The sequence below is a fragment of the Contarinia nasturtii genome, unplaced genomic scaffold (genome assembly GCF_009176525.2).
Source record: "Contarinia nasturtii isolate CC-2019 unplaced genomic scaffold, AAFC_CNas_1.1 Cnas_scaffold_2861, whole genome shotgun sequence".
Classification (NCBI taxonomy): domain Eukaryota; kingdom Metazoa; phylum Arthropoda; class Insecta; order Diptera; family Cecidomyiidae; genus Contarinia; species Contarinia nasturtii.
Window position 1 is genome coordinate 673508 of NW_022200178.1, and position 16294 is coordinate 689801.

The following is a 16294-nucleotide window of genomic DNA, read 5'->3' on the forward strand; positions in this document are numbered from 1 at the left end:
ATGAAGGATTCCGTCCGACCAATTGATCATGAATACGTTTCGCCAAATCAGTACATTAGACTTTATTTGCTCAAACCAACTGTACAAGTGTACAGTACCCATATTTTTTCCATTCTTATTTTCTTCATCTTCATCATCATCTGCTGACTTATAAATAATTATTTCATATTTCTTCGATGTTCTTCTTTTTTTTCGTTCGATGCATTCTTTTTTTTCGACTTTTGTGCATCCGGTTGACAAAGAGATCCATTTTTATGTGCAATGCTAAAATGGTGCAATGAAACCGAGAACAAGTAAAAAAAACTGACTCGAGTTGCAATTGTGTATTCAGAACGCGTTAACATATATATAAGAAAGACCTGCGTGCGTAATATAATGGACAGCAACCCAGTACAGTGTGGCAGGATATTGTTGTTCATTGCAGAATAAAATGAATAAATAAAAAAAGTCGGTTTAATTTGAAATAAATAAATGATTTACTGAGACCTGTCTAGAGACATTAATGTAAAACCTGCGCTTGTAAGTTAATATGAACTTAATTCCATCCATATAGTTTTCCTATGTGTTTACTTCGATAAGCGCAATGAAATACACACAAGATGTGCCAACATAACAACAATCTTTTTTTTGCAACGCTCTTGCAATCTTCTTCGCATTCTCGCATATTATTTCACACACATGATACGGCACATGAAATTGTCGAATGGAGAAAAAAAAATGAAGCGCGCGCTAAATGAATGGAATATCTCTCGTCACACAAACATATTTAATTTATGCACAGCACACCAAATACAGCACCGTGTATTTGCTATTCGATTATGTTTCCTGGATGTCTGTGCATAAACGAAGGAAAGAGTGACAGAGAGAGAAAGCGTGAGAGAGACAGTTTTGTTTGTAAATAAAATTCAATCAACAAAATTAAATAAATTGGATAAAAAAATATTTGCTTCCTCCTGATTCAAGCGTGTTTTGCTTTTTTCTGTTTCATTCATTTTGGATTTTAAGAAAAATGCGATGAGCAAAAATATATGGTGCAAAAACTGTTGCCAAGTCGATATATGAAGTGTCAAACTCATTCCGAAGTTCGAAATGAATTCTCATCCCCAAATCGACCGTTGTCATGAGCAATAGTGAAATTCTATCCGACCTTGCGGCAAAAATTAAATGGAAAGTTCCAAGAATACAACACAATTTGATTCAAACGAACGAACAAAACGAATTTTTCTTGTTGCCATGATATTTGCCAAATCTGTAATTATTTGCTCAATGATTTGTTCTCAGTATTTAGTTGGCAACAGATTGTATTTCTGGCCACATTTTAAGAAAAGTCGTTGAACTCAATGTGTAAAAGCCGGCAAACTTATTTTTAGATTCATCAATATTTCCGCATTTAAACATATTGATTGAAACCAATCATATCATTTTAATTTTGATTTGAAATAATTTCCGATTTGATATGGTCCGGCACAGTGTTGCTGAGACTTACGAAAATATGATGAGATTTAATCTTTGCTCATTCATATAGAAAATACCTATTTATATTTTCGCTTTTTTCACAGACATATATACCGCTGCAGTCATTCAAAGTGGAGAGGCCGAAGGATCTGCCGTTATCGACCTCTTCAGCGAAAGGAAATCGTAAATACGCTGTCGATATACTGGAAAAATATTCCAAACAACCGCATTTTGGATTGACAGCGTCGAAAGAGACTACGAATTTTCCGGTATTGAAAATTGAAGAAGATTTCGAAGACATTCCCACAAACGGAACGTGCAAGACAATATCCACACAAACCAGCCCCGTAAATGAATTGAGCACCGGTGGTCGAACAAATAAAAAAGGTTCATCAAATAGCCTTTGGACATCGGACGAATCAATTTTAAGAAGTGGAGAAACCGGACTGGATGAAGACACAAAGTCATCGTCATCGTCGTCGGCATGCGAAGAAACTGGCGGAGTTATTAGCTCCGGAAAATCAGGTAAATGGTTTTTTAGTACATTGACAGAATTTTTCTTTGATTTGTTCCGTTTAATAAAAAATTGTTTAAATATTATAAGACTAAAAGCCTTTTGACATGAAAAAAAAAAACATTTCCTTCATGAGCAAGAACCTTGTAACATTTTATTCGAATAAATACAGTAGCTCATTGCACAGTAGCACATATGAATGTAAATAAAACGCCCGAATTTATGCAACACGCGAATAAATAACTTATGATTTCGTTTGCCATATGAGCACCTATTTATAGAGTGTGTACACAAAAATAACAACAAAATCGAATGCAACAAAAATAAAAACGGAAACTCTTGCAACCAGGAAAAGCATGAAAGGTGCTAATTTGCATTTTATATTATCCTGAATGAATATGTGATTCCGGCACTGGTTCTAATCAAAGAAATTTTTTCCCACAATGAAATGGCAAAAATATGAAAAGACAAATAAAAAATGTGATAAAAAAATTGTGAAAAAAAAATTATTAACAAAAAAAAAATCACCCAACGACCGCGACTTGACTCGAACAAGCAACCTATGGATTCCTTCAACCCCATATAAGCATCGAAGTCCATCGCGCTGCCATTGCGCTACGCGGCCTCAGAAAATTACGTGACAACTCTGATTTATAAAGATTGAAAGTCTGCAATGCGCAGAAGCCAAATACAACCACCACCACCAACACCACCACCTACACCAGCAGCAACTGTGTTATATCATCCCCTTGTGCTCGGAACGATGAGCACGAGCACTCAGTGCCGATGACAACAGTAATCAGATGCAACTGCAATGAGAACAGATGTTTTTGCTGTTGTTTACATTCAATGTATTCTCCATTTATACTCTTAACTTTTATATTCAATTCACAACAAAAACAAATCCAACAACTTCGAATCCACTTTAAATAAAAAATAATACTTTCATCGGATTTTATTTGAAGAAAGAAATTAAATTGCTAGAAATATGCTTCGAACAATTCGATTGCAATGAAATCAATGAAAATGTCAAATGGTTGAATACATTCTATTTATGGTTGCATTTATGGGCTTACGATTTACAATGTAATAAAAAATCCCTCGTCTCAATGGCTTTTTATCCCATTTCCATGCAGCCAAATGGGAAAAAGTCATAGTAAATTCTGCTATAATGTCACCATTTTCAATTATATAGCTGTTGTACGCTTCTTCCCATATAAAACCCGTTCTTAAGATTTGGATTAAAATTTAATTGGAATTTCTCTTAGATTCATCTGGATTAGACAATGACAATGCGGAGAGTGGTATTGGCACGGCAACACCGCCCAAAGAACAGGTTCGTATATTTTTCTCTCCTTATTTTTGTTTCATCAATGAGATGGAACGGGTTCAATGAACAAAATATCTTGATGCTGAAATGTTCTTCTCTTGATTAGGAGAATTGGCGTCAATTGAAATCGGCCCAGCAACACAACCACCACCACCACCAACAACATCATCATCAGCAACAACGTGCACGAAAAAATTGGGTGCGACAAGAGAGCGTTATGACACAAACCAATTATGATGACGTGATTGTGGCGCTGCCGCTGCCTCCGGTGTCACCGTTACAAAAAATCCGTGATTGTGGCGATGAAATGGATAATTTGGATATTTTAAGTTTGTGCGAAGGAACAACCGATGAGTATGACATTACTGAAGACGATTATCTCTCTGACGATCGAAAGCTCGATAAAAGTATCGATACAGCATCATCATGTACAAAAAGTAGCAGCGCCGAACGTGACTATGATTCGGATGTGGCTATTTTGAGAAATCACACCAATCGAACATCGTCAGCGTGCAGTTTGCCACAGGAATCGGCGACAACTCGTTTACATGCCACATCCTACCCAATTCATTATTCGGATAAATCATTGCATGCCGTTAAATCGGAATGTAGCGGCAGCAGCAGTAGCAGCGCTGGTAGTGCCAAAATTAGCAATTCGAGCCGATCACAACTCCCGCCGCGACGTCCATTCGTACTTCATTTGCATAACGAACCATTCCATAATGTGATGGAATTGCCATCGCCGAGCAGCGCCTCGTTGCACAGCGGTCACGGGCATCTCACAACGATGCAAGAGCTCACAACCAAATCCAATTCAGCACCAATTCTACTAAAAAAAGAACGCAAACGCGATGACTTTGTCGTCGGTCATCCGATTGTAAGTATTTCAACGACCCATTATTTGTCTGTTTTTGTTTCTCTCTCGATTTGCATTGCTTTCATCTTAACATGAATTAATTTTTATGTTATGATCCATTTTTTACCGAAGATTGGGTTAAATCGTGCCGGATTTTAATATGACCGAGAGAGAGAGAAATCGCTTTAATGAAGTGGTTTAACAATTCCTTTGATTCAGTATCGTCTGTCAAGGAAATGTAGGCCAATCTTAACGTTTAAATAGAATCAAATGAAATAAATACCCGAAATAGCTGACAATCACATGAAATTGAAAGCATTGCATAAAATGCAAATCAAGATACTCACATACACACCCAATCCAAAACATATTAAATGATAATCATAAAAAATGGCAGTTATTAAAAATACGGTTTATTTTTCTTGTTGTTTATTTTTAGAATCTTCGCTATTCTCGCTCTCAAAGCGACCGATATTTGGCTGGTAAGTTCATTATTCGCATATGTTTGATTTTTAGTGTAGCGTATTTTTCATTTCGCACCGCACTCACAATATATAAACAACACATCTGGCATCGCGAGACTCTACTCCACTGATTTTGTGGGCACAATTTTTTTTCGATTTTTTTTTTTTCGAAAAAAATTGCTCATTCATTGTTGATATTTTTTGGTATCGTTTGAAGTTTTTTTCGATGTGTTTTCCGAATAGGAGTGACGCAGGTTTGGTCTTTTGCAATACAAAATTCCGAAAGAATGTGCGTATTCCGAGGAAGTGTGTGGAAACATTTGACCCAATTATTCAAATCATCATTTTTGGCTAGCACCGTCACGATGATGACGAGGTGCTAATTTTCTGAGAAATTTGTCCACCTAATCAACAAAAATAACATGTTTTTATTATTAGAAATATGCAACCGAAGGGATTTTTTTACAAATTGGAATTTTATTTATGTGAACGAGAACAGGTGGGCAATTATACATTCAAATCGTAAACATACACACACATTCCACACATTTTAAAATAAATATCGAAAACAAAACGTTGACATTGTCATAAAACGACATGAAAACGCGCAATATCGGTTAACGTATTCAATTTTATTATTGTACCGTTCTAGATTTGTAATTGAATAACCGTATCCATTGCTATTGGTCTTTTGCTTTGAACGTCATAAGCATAAATATAATTGCCCTTAATATGTACAAATCTAATCGTGCTATATCTGCAATGAGACCGTACAATATGCGGATCCCATTTGCGAAAGCATCACATGAATGATTCAACCGAAACATGTGCTCAACCCTTGCAAGAAATAGTCACGGCTATTTTTAAATACACTTTAGTTTATTGTTATAAATTAGGAATAAAATGCACAACTCCCTCGGTTAATATACCGCACACGCGTGGGACCAACATGCAACGCATCACATGCTATTTTCAGAATTCGGACATTTATTTTTTGATAATAAATGCATTGATTGCACTGTTACCATTGACTTTACTCTATTTCATTTGAAAACAAACTCACCGTTTTAGATTTGAATGGAAATACGATATGGATGCGATTGACATTAATAATTCCTATTCAAACAAAAATTGTCCATATATATATAAATTTGAATGTCAATTTCATTAAAGTCGCATTTATTCGGAATAAAACGATACAAACATGAGAGTGGATTTGAATTTAAAATAGAAATATCCACATGACTAATCGGTATATATTTCCGTTAAGGCGATTTCAAAACGATGACCATTTCGTTTCATTGGAAATAATACCGCTTACAATGAGTTTATCCATTCAAATAAGCAAGTTCAAGGCAAAGTAACTAAAATGACGAACTACCATGGTGTAATACCCATCTAACCAGAATTACGAATAACTAATAGTTATATAAGCTTTATTGGTGCAGCTATCACATAAGAAATATATGCATTGAATCAAATAAGTGACATCAAAAGTTTCGATCATCGAAATAATTTTGTTATGACTATCAAAGACCAGTGTACATTGCATTTTCAATGGAAACCTTATAAAAAATACCTTTGTGACCCATTATATCAGGATGCAACAGTTTGACATCGAATCCGCACATACACACACACATCTTTTCTCAACAGGTCGAATGAAATAGAGCAATAAGTGATGTTAAAGTGAACACTGTGACGTAAATAGTTGTCTATATGTGATTTTTTCTTCATTGGATCCACAAGTGAATACCTTATTATGGTCATGTGTTGATTTATTCGATAGGTACGTCCATGCTATAACGAAACAATGAAGATGTGTGTTTGTGCTTTCGTGTAGCGTACACAAATTCCAGTGTTTTGAGTGATTTTGATGTTTTCAGTCTCGATTCCAATCCCACAGCAAAAAAACTACATTGGCTTTGACCCATCGCATAACATTATCGAACATGAGATGCTCGCAATTTCTTAAATATTCTCCCCCTTGTGATGTGACAAAAAAACTGTAACGGAAAACTGGTGGTGGGTAGGAAAGCATTAGAAGCTCTTCGTGGTCGAGTCACTTTCGTTCATGCAATTTTGCTTTCAGTTTTGATGATGTGATGTATATTAAATAAAAGACTCGTTGCGTTCCTCTTTCTCCCTCTATCTCTATCGTGGTGCGATGCGGATACAACACGTCGACAGGCAAAACCAAAATCATTCCGTTTGCTCTGTGAAAATATAATACTGCAATATGTATGATGGATGCTTGCTGCGCGAGCGCTTTTCTCCCGAATGAGAGTGTTCGTGTCTACGTTGTTTCAGCAAGCATTATCATCAGTTTCATTTTTCTCGTTTACTTTGATGCTTTTCATTCAATTGTCGTTATTTTTGTTGTCTATCTCATCAAACTATACATACTCTACATATATTCGTCTACTGCACGACTCCAAACACATACACATCCAAAGCGTTTGCTAATATTTTCTATCCACCAAATCGACATACACAGACATCATCAGCGTGCACAATACATACGGTCCGTGCATTACTGTGGAAAAGCAAAAGATTGACTCTCTATCTACCGAACGATGAGAGTGTTCCAACGTACCTATCGGGCAACATTCATTGTGTGTTTTAATTGTGCTTTTATCACACACAACAAAAAATTATTTAATATTTAAATTTCAGTAACGTTCAGGGTGTCGAATGAAACGGTTTGTTGTGGCACACAACGCATCGCCCGAGAATATAGTTTGATTTTGAAAAATACAAAAAAAGAATTATAGTAGTTGAGTTGTGTTTGTGTGGCATAGCACAGGCATCCCTTCAGTATAGTTTGCATGGAATAGTCCATTTGAACGGAGATTCCATTATTAAATTTTCATTTTGGGTTTTATTAAGTCAATTTCGTAATTTTATTTTTGCGATTTTTGCGTTTTAAAATCGAGAGAAATTTTGTTTGTCTGTTTTTTTTTGGGTTCGTGAAAAAAAAGAAAGAAAAGTTATAAAAAGTGTTATGAGTTTTGTTACTTAATAACTAATTAAACGATCATTTTATGATCTTTTGCGAAAATCACAAGACGTTGAATCATGCAAAAAACACTGGTAACGTTTTTGTCGTGTTTTTTTTTGTTGTTTGTTATTTTGTAAATTGGTGGCTTTGCTGTTCTTTCCCGTTCATTTGATTCATGTGATAAACAAGCAACAGTTTTCAATCAAACACAACGAGACCTTTCGAAAATGACCCGCGATACTAATGAGCTTACATTTTATGATGTCGATTGTTATGGGAAATTCCTTTTCACCGCGTGTATGTGTGTGTTTATCTTGTTATGAGACGCGCCACACCGTCTTTCCGTTTGATCGGTCAACGTTGATCATAGTGCGACAACATCACACTCGCCACTCGCGCCACTCTCATCTAATGATATTATAAACAAAAATAAACCATATGATGGAATTCATATTTGATACGCAAACAAATCACTTTTGATGATAGAGATGAGAGAAAAGCAGCAAACATTCACTCTCTCGCATTTGCAATTATGATCTCGTTGATTCATTTATCTTGCTATTTGCTTACAAAATTTCCGAAGAATAAAACAATACGAATTTTGAATTTCCCGCATCATATGAGTATTAATCGTCAGTTTTCATCAAATCCTATAAAAACGTTTCTTTTCTCGCTGCAACACAGAATAAAAATAAATGCGGCAATTCCCTGAGAAAATGTAATTTTAATGTTGTGAATGTTTCAACAGCAATGAGCATTCGATTTAAATTACTTCATAATAAACAGTGTGCGCGAGTCACATTCCAAAAATGTTCGATTTTCATATAATTTCACTTATAGTCGATTGCGAATGCGTACTACGTTATCAACAAAAAAAATGGCTTCGGTCTAAATACAATCAAAATAATAACCGAAGAAAAATAGAGAGAGAGCAAAAAAATGGCAGGAATTTAATTTGTCGAGAAAATGTATTAAAAAAAATGAAAATCCTCTCAATAACGAGAAACAGGTCTTTCTCTCACTAACGTCATCATAAATATAACGTTTAAATGTTTTCAAAATATGAGCGTTGTTTTCGATTTGGTCTCGACGAAAAAGTTTTCGATTTGCGTGTTTTTCATATCGCGCACGATCATCGAATTGAACGAAATTTTAACGTTAGAAATTACAGCAAAGAGAGCGTTTACAAAGTTATAATAAACACTTTTCTTTTCGCCGCTCGGATCGGAAACATGAACATTTTTAAATCTTGCAGAAAACCAGTTTGAAAATCGAATCAAAAGCGTAAAATTGAAAACAATTGAAGAAGTTTTGTTGTTTTGGTTATTGTTGTTAAATTAAACGAAACAAAAATGGCACGTCGCATGTCGGTTACGTTGAAGGAGTATCGCTTCTTTCGCAGCTTCTCAACGAAAATCGAAAATTGGCCGATGCGAAAAGCGGAAGCTCTTTGGCGCAAAATGCGTGAAAGAAAAATTGCAGGTATGTAATAGAAATATAGTGGTAATCGCATGTGAGACAAAACAAAAAAAAACCATCATGTCAACATTTATTTCGCATTGTAGAAGAATTTATGAAATCAAAACACAAACCATCGAGTACAATCGATTTTAGTTGTCCGATTGAACACGTAAATGGATATTTTGAAGAATGGCTTCGGGTGTCAAGTGCCACTCAACATCAACGATTGAATTCGAATGCATTCATCTAGAAAATCAATAGCGATTATGTTAAAGCCTACGAACATGGATACAAACAATTTCTATCTCTATTTTCTCTTCCCCTTGCACATATCTCGTGTTTTTTTCTTCTCTGAACTCGTAAAAAGGCCACACATTCCATTTAGTATTATAGAAATGAAACTGGGCGAATACCAGTACGATATACCGAGTGCCTTTTTATTTGCGATCATGATATGCACAGTTGAATTGGGTCAGTATGTTGGCGACTTCATCCTTGCTGCCTCACTTTTTTTTTCTTTTTCTTTTATTGTTTTCTGGTCGCTCCAAATCACTTTAACACTTTAATCACAACCAGGCGCAAAATCAAGTAAATGCTCAACGTTTCATAGCACACTTTTGCAATGTCATCATGAACAAGACATAAAAAATATCGCGTCGGTCGATATGTATTATAATATGACAAGAGCTTGTAACGCCTGTAAAATTGAGAGAAATTTTTATTATCAATGTTCTTCGAACATTTCAACATACATGGAATTGTGGTTCTATTTTTTTTATTAATAAATTACGCTTTCATTGACCTCTCACAATGCCATTTCCGCCATTTCTTATATCTAGTTTCCGATGAAATTCAATGATAGGCCAAGCAGAAAATTCAATGGAGATTTATTCTTTCTTTACACTTCGTCTCTACATCCTTCGTTTTATCCAATGTATATCATTCCATAATGAACATTTCAGTTGGCACACACGAAAAAAAAAGCCGAGATTTTAGTGCGAAAAACGCAACACGCTTCGTTGTCATCGTTTCGACTGAGTGCATGCATTTTCATTTCTGACGAAATTATATATTTTTATCATTTCTTATTCAAAGGAAGCACACACATTACACGCTTCAACAAAACGAAGTGTATTTTGTCGTTTGTGGGTCATACATCACCACATATTTTGTGGAACAAACAAACAAAATTGTTCTCGGACAGCAGTCGATTGCATTTTCAATTCAATCACCGTGTGTTTTTTCTCTCCTTGTTTTTCTTTGTTGAGAAGAATGCCTTCCGTCATGCAGTTCTGTCAGTGATTCGGTTGATGTTATCGTTGTTGCTTTTTGGGTGGTCAAAACAGGAAATATAGAGAAACAAATGTTGGGACAGCACCCAAGACAATCACCTCATTTATCATTTTGTGCGTCTCATTGCACATTTGATTTACATTTGCGAATGAGTTGCCACAAAAGTGATTCGTCATCTTTTAACTGTCAAAATGAATACGATTTATGGACAGCCATAGTGGAGGCATCTGTTCATTGCGCTGAAAAAAATAGACGAATAAAAAGGAATATCCATGCCAAATGGTTCATTGTGTATGGCCAAATTTATTGAGAAATTATTTAAATTAAACGGCAAACTGAAAGACATACACTGAACGCTCAAGACAAAACACAATAAAAATCAAAATTATTGCTTGTATTTCAGAGCATTTTTAATTCGCTTTGTTCTGATTCCATGAATGAAAAATTATGTGTTGATCGTGATCGTTTCTGTCATTTGAATAAAACACTTTTGTTTCTTCAAAGGAAATTAAAATGCCATTTTCTACAGAATTTCATTTTCAATTATAAGCAGCCCCTCTACTCTTTTTACTTTGTTCGCTCGTATTTTTCTTCTCGAGAAAACTTATTCGGTGACATGTTTCGATTCGCACACTTCTAATTAAAACCGCAAGCATTTGAGCAAATGGATACATGTGGCGCAAAAATGCAATCTATTGAATTGGGACGCCTTTTCAATCACAGAAAACCACAACAACCAATCTAATGGGAAATTCTATTGAATGTCAGCTTCATTTGAAATTGCAAAGATTTTGAAACCATCGCATTATCAAGTTGGCAAGTGTCCGTTTTCCATTTTCTATTGTACACAATCTCCAACTACTTGGTAACATTGAGATAAACACAATTATGAATATTAAATGTGTGGCAATCGGGTGAGATAGGGAGCACGGACGACAGGTTTTGTGTTTTGGCTCAGATGGTAAATGCGGTTGTTTTGTCATTGTTTTGAGTTTTTCCGCTCTGCTATACACCATTCCTATTTTTAGCTCCCCAACGCAAACTTATATCGTGCCATCTTCCTGTTGCTTTTCTTTTATTCACTGTAAAATCAAATTTGAATCAATGTGAAGCCAAAATGCACCTCTCGTTCTGTATAAAAGTGGTTGCGATATCAATTTTCTCAGAATTTATCTATGCTTTGCCATGATCGGAATTTGTTATCCTCTTGAGGTAGAATTAAGCTGATTGCAAGGTTTGTAATTTCATCATGACAGAGAATGCTTTCTCGTCTATTTGTGCATTTCATTAATATTATTTCGAGACGTCATTTCTGAGTTGAGTTATTATTGATTGCCGTGCGCGCATCCAATTAATAAAAAAACCAACATTTTATTTCGGGTGAATTTATGAGTTTAAAGAGAATGTTGCGGTGTAATTGGTTTGAAGAAATAGTTACCCATTGACAGCATGGAACATCACAAACTTGAACTACTTTATTCGATAACACTCACACCATCACACTGGATCTAGAGCATCGCATATTCAATGATGCTTACAAGCATTCAACTAGAAACATAAATTCATTCATTTTTCGTCATATCTCATGCAACCAGCTTTATTTCTCTGTCGCATCATCTTTCGGTGTGCGGTAATTTTGTCGATAAAAAAAACGATGCCTTACAAAATTAAAACACACTCAACTCGAATACACGGCATTGTATATATTATAGACTATATGTCACGAAATGATAAGGGGGTTCCATGTTTTCGAAGTTTATGTGAAAATTGCTGGCATTTTTTTTCTCTATGTTCTCCCTTCACACACACACATAACTCATTCACTGAGAATGACTAGATCGTCTGATTTTCCAGTTGACGAAGCTTTGTAAAGGGCAAATAAATTTGTGCACAAATAAAACAAGAACCAATCTATATTGACACCGTGCGCAATAAAAGCATAGCAAAGTTTATCGTTGTATGTTGCTTGTAGCCATATTCCAGCGGGAATTCAAGCTATACATTGTTTCTCTGTTTCTCTCTTTCTCCCTCTATGTTTCTCCCACACTCTCTATCAATTGTATCATCACATTTACCCGTTACTCACCTTAACTAATTTGATATGAGTTTTCTGGTGGGAAAAATGTCATTCACAACTTCCTAATTGCAATCGTATGTGGGCATTTTGTTAACTAAAAAGTTGATTTCAATTTTTTTTCTTCATCTGCATCATATTGCAGTTTCAATTTTAAAATTGAAATTTTTCAATTAGCGTTCCAGCACTCCAAAATAAATCAGAACAATGTTATATCGTTGCCAACACTGTTGAAGATGGAAAAATATACAACATCGCATTCGAAATCGATTTACGTTGATTTGTACAAAATGGTGAATGGGTTTTAAAGTGTTCATTATTCGACGCTGTAAAAGAATTCCAGATTGTTTATTTTTAGAGAGAGAATAAAAAAGTTATCATCGATTTTTTTGTCAGTGGTTCTCATCTTGCTAATAAAAACACACGCAAGATGCTGCTCACAGAATCATTAGCGAACCGGCCTGAATCCTTTAATGTGTGTTTATATTTAGAAAAAAGCGCCGTTAATCACATCTCATGTGGAAAAGTTGTTTACAAAATCCTCAACATACGTGTGTTCAACCCATAATTAATACAATTTCAAACAGTGTGTTATGGCTGATATACCTACAGGTGTATGGTGCCGATAAAAGCGGTACGCTTGTTCGAAACTTTACCTCGGAAGTGCCATGCTTTAGCAAAACCATATATTCAATTTCAACATGCACGAACATATAATGAAGTGCGTATATTATGCGAACGAGTTTTTGTACATAAAATGTGTTTAAAATATTTTATTGCGTCTGAAAAAGCATTTTGAAATTCGATCAAAAATACATTTTTTTTTTTGTTCGTTCGATTTAGAAACAATGTTTATTCTGGTATTTTAAAAATAATGTGCTTGCCACTCATCAAAGCCATCAATCGATTAAATCTTGAAACTGATGTTTTGCTTTTAATTAAAAAGATTGGTCAATTTGGTTTATTCATTGCGAATATAAAATTAATGAAATTATCTTGAACATTTCACATGGATCACATTAAAATTCTTGCGGATTAAGAATGCAAACTAAATGATTCGCAAGGAAATTGATATAATTTTCAAAACTTTGAACATACAAGTATTAAGTGCTTTGGATTTCATGCGATGTAAAAGGTCTTAGTCAAGCTAAAAAGTTGTTTTATTTGAAATATTATTGGGAATTCCGTAACAGCACATAAAACTATTCAATATCAAAAAGTAACAACATTATCTCTAAATATATACTCTTCTCACATTGATTGTCTGCGACAATAAAGTCAACAAAACTTAATCTTACAGTTTATTGCTATTGAAATGGCTATGAGAGTTTTTCGCAACGCGATGAAGTCGCTTTAATGCAGATTTGATGAAGATTCAACATCACCACATTTCACCATGTCCCTCGCTCACATTATTTACTTCACGATGGAATTTGAAGATTTTTTTTTGTTCGAATCGAAAAACCATATAGTTTCGACTTGCATCACAATTTAAAATCGAGCCGACAAATGCAAAGATGCTCATTAAAGACCCGTTGGTTTGAATCGAAAAATGTGTGTTGTGTCACGAATTGCCAACAACCAAAAACATTTGGCGTGAAATTCTGTTCAAAGTGTATATGCATTATTTCAAATACATGCTCACCTCTCTTTGCACATCTTCTTTTCTACGTCTATTTCTCTACTTCTCTCTCTCTCTCTCTCTCTCTCTCTCTCTCTAGCGCTTATGAATGCGCACGATATTCAATGTGACTATAAGTTGATTTTGCTTGAGTGAATGCTATTTTCCATTATTTAAAATTGCTATTGATGGAGCATCAATATACGAGATGCATAATTTGACTTTGGCCAATTTTCTTATAACAAAAAAAGCGTAATGTTACGTAATTTTGTTATTGGCAATTTTAGTGTGCGCCGGCCGCAAGCAAATTAAGCTCGTTAGCAACGGTTTTTCTTTCCAAGTTTTGTTTTCAAATGTCCGGAAAGTTGTCGAAGGACTATTACAAAATTCTGATTTCATTTCACAATGAATCGAAATGGATTGAAAATTAAATTGAGTGTTGGTCGATGTTGCACTTTGGATCGAGGCAAAATTAATTGCATTAAAGCGGAACCGATTTCAGAATTTTCCCAAACGACTTACAATGGAAACGAAGAATGCTTGTGCAAAGAATGAACATTCTAAAATTCAAAGTTAACTCTGAATAAGTTTAAAATTGACTTAACAAACATATCGCTGTATAAGTTGACAATGCATATTATTATAAGCATGACACGCGCCCGGGACATGATACGAACGAATGGTACGCATGTTATTTTGAATTGTACGCAAAGTTGTAACAACAGATTTCGTTAAGATATTCGCTAAAAATTGAACACAATAATTTGCACTTATAACACACAAAAAAAAAAGCGTTAAAGCGCCGCTTGACGCAAATAATCACTTTTCACAGACAAAACAAACATTGTTACCACAACAAATGCACGTGTTAGCCCCATAACATGTAACACATAACGACCGTATCAAAATAAGTTCTTCGAGCACCGCAAAATTTATTGTTATCACTCTTTCGGTGTTTTTTTGTTGTTGTTGTTTTGTTTTACATTCAACCATTGTTAATCGAATCGTTGCTTTTCACTTATGAAAGAGAGCAAGAAAGAGAGATTGACTGTTGTAATAACATTGTTACAAATTACATAATGGGTGTTAAAGGTGCACGACACGGCGTCCATTTAAAGTTCATATCGATGCGAAGTAAAACACAGAGTACAAGCCGGATAATTGAGTTTCAGAGAGGGTAGCACCATTTAATCCAAGTTAAAAGTGAAAAAAAAGTCATCATTTTAACTTTACTGAACTCAGTCCATGGACAAAATAAAGCCATTACCATCCGAAGTCTTTATCAAATGGTTGCAGCGAGAGAGAAAAAACCGATGGCGTGAACAACGTTATTTGAGTGAAATCGAAAAGAAAGATTACGACAAGATTCTGTTCCTTTTTTGATATGCATATCAAAAGTCAATGCGTGACTAAAGAAAATTGAACAGATGAAGGAAGTGCTTGCAAAACATAACACATATGCAAAACAATATTAAGACGATGAAAAAACAATTGGTGTGCATGGGCGGAATGAAACCAATCACAAGCACAGCATGACAATGAGATGAAGAGAGAATGTTTTTGACACGCTAATTGCCCGTAAAATCACGGCTCTCCAGTCATTACCGAATCGCCGAAAAATTTCACCACTTTCCAAATGCGTGCCGAATGTGCACACAATAGGTCGACTTAAAAGTAATTTTAAGCACATAAATCGTTACTCTCGCGCGCTCTCTTTCACTCCTCTCTGAAATTTATTCATAACTCCCAGTCCATTCAGTCCATCATAATTTAATGAATCATAAAAATGACAAAAAATATCATAGTTACTGCCCGGCCATTGTTCAAACTTATTACATTCTTGCACGAATTAACCGCCGTTTTTTTTTAATATACAAAATTGCATTTGATTCATGATTATGGCAAAAAAACGCTCATTTTTCGTTGGAACTGATGTTCACGAGCTGTAAAACGTGCGATTTTATTCAATTCATTTGACAATTAAGTGGCAGTGTGGACAATTTCATTTTGATTGTTATAATTTTCAGGAGTTTCTTCTTTTTGGTTACGCGACCGCATTTTATGAAGTACTACGACATTTGGATTTAAGCCCATAAAATTTTGTGCGCATGTTGTTGCATTGGTTTTGGTTGAAATTCCATTTCCGTGAGCATTTTCACTTCGAATTGTTTTCAGCGGAGACAAAACGACGGAAACGTGCGCTTTTGTTTGAGTTGAAAACATTT

General features: G+C 35.0%; 1 protein-coding gene and 1 non-coding gene across 3 annotated transcripts in view; one reads left to right on the forward strand and one right to left on the reverse strand.

The window, feature by feature from the left end:
* Nucleotides 1–16294, forward strand: part of LOC116349380 (rho GTPase-activating protein 7) — a 111749-nt gene that overhangs the window by 82472 nt on the left and 12983 nt on the right. Inside the window, exons 5-8 of one of the 2 annotated variants that reach the window (XM_031780781.1) lie at nucleotides 1560–1980; nucleotides 3238–3305; nucleotides 3406–4176; nucleotides 4595–4637. In XM_031780781.1, coding sequence (XP_031636641.1) covers nucleotides 1560–1980; nucleotides 3238–3305; nucleotides 3406–4176; nucleotides 4595–4637 — 1303 coding nt within the window. Of the gene's footprint in view, nucleotides 1–1559; nucleotides 1981–3237; nucleotides 3306–3405; nucleotides 4177–4594; nucleotides 4638–8875; nucleotides 9103–16294 lie in introns of those variants that run through there. The other variant, XM_031780782.1, reaches the window with a different exon arrangement.
* On the reverse strand, nucleotides 2502–2594 carry Trnar-ucg. Its single transcript has 2 exons — nucleotides 2559–2594; nucleotides 2502–2537 (listed from the first exon to the last, which is right to left on the reverse strand). It is a non-coding gene; the product is annotated as a tRNA-Arg (tRNA).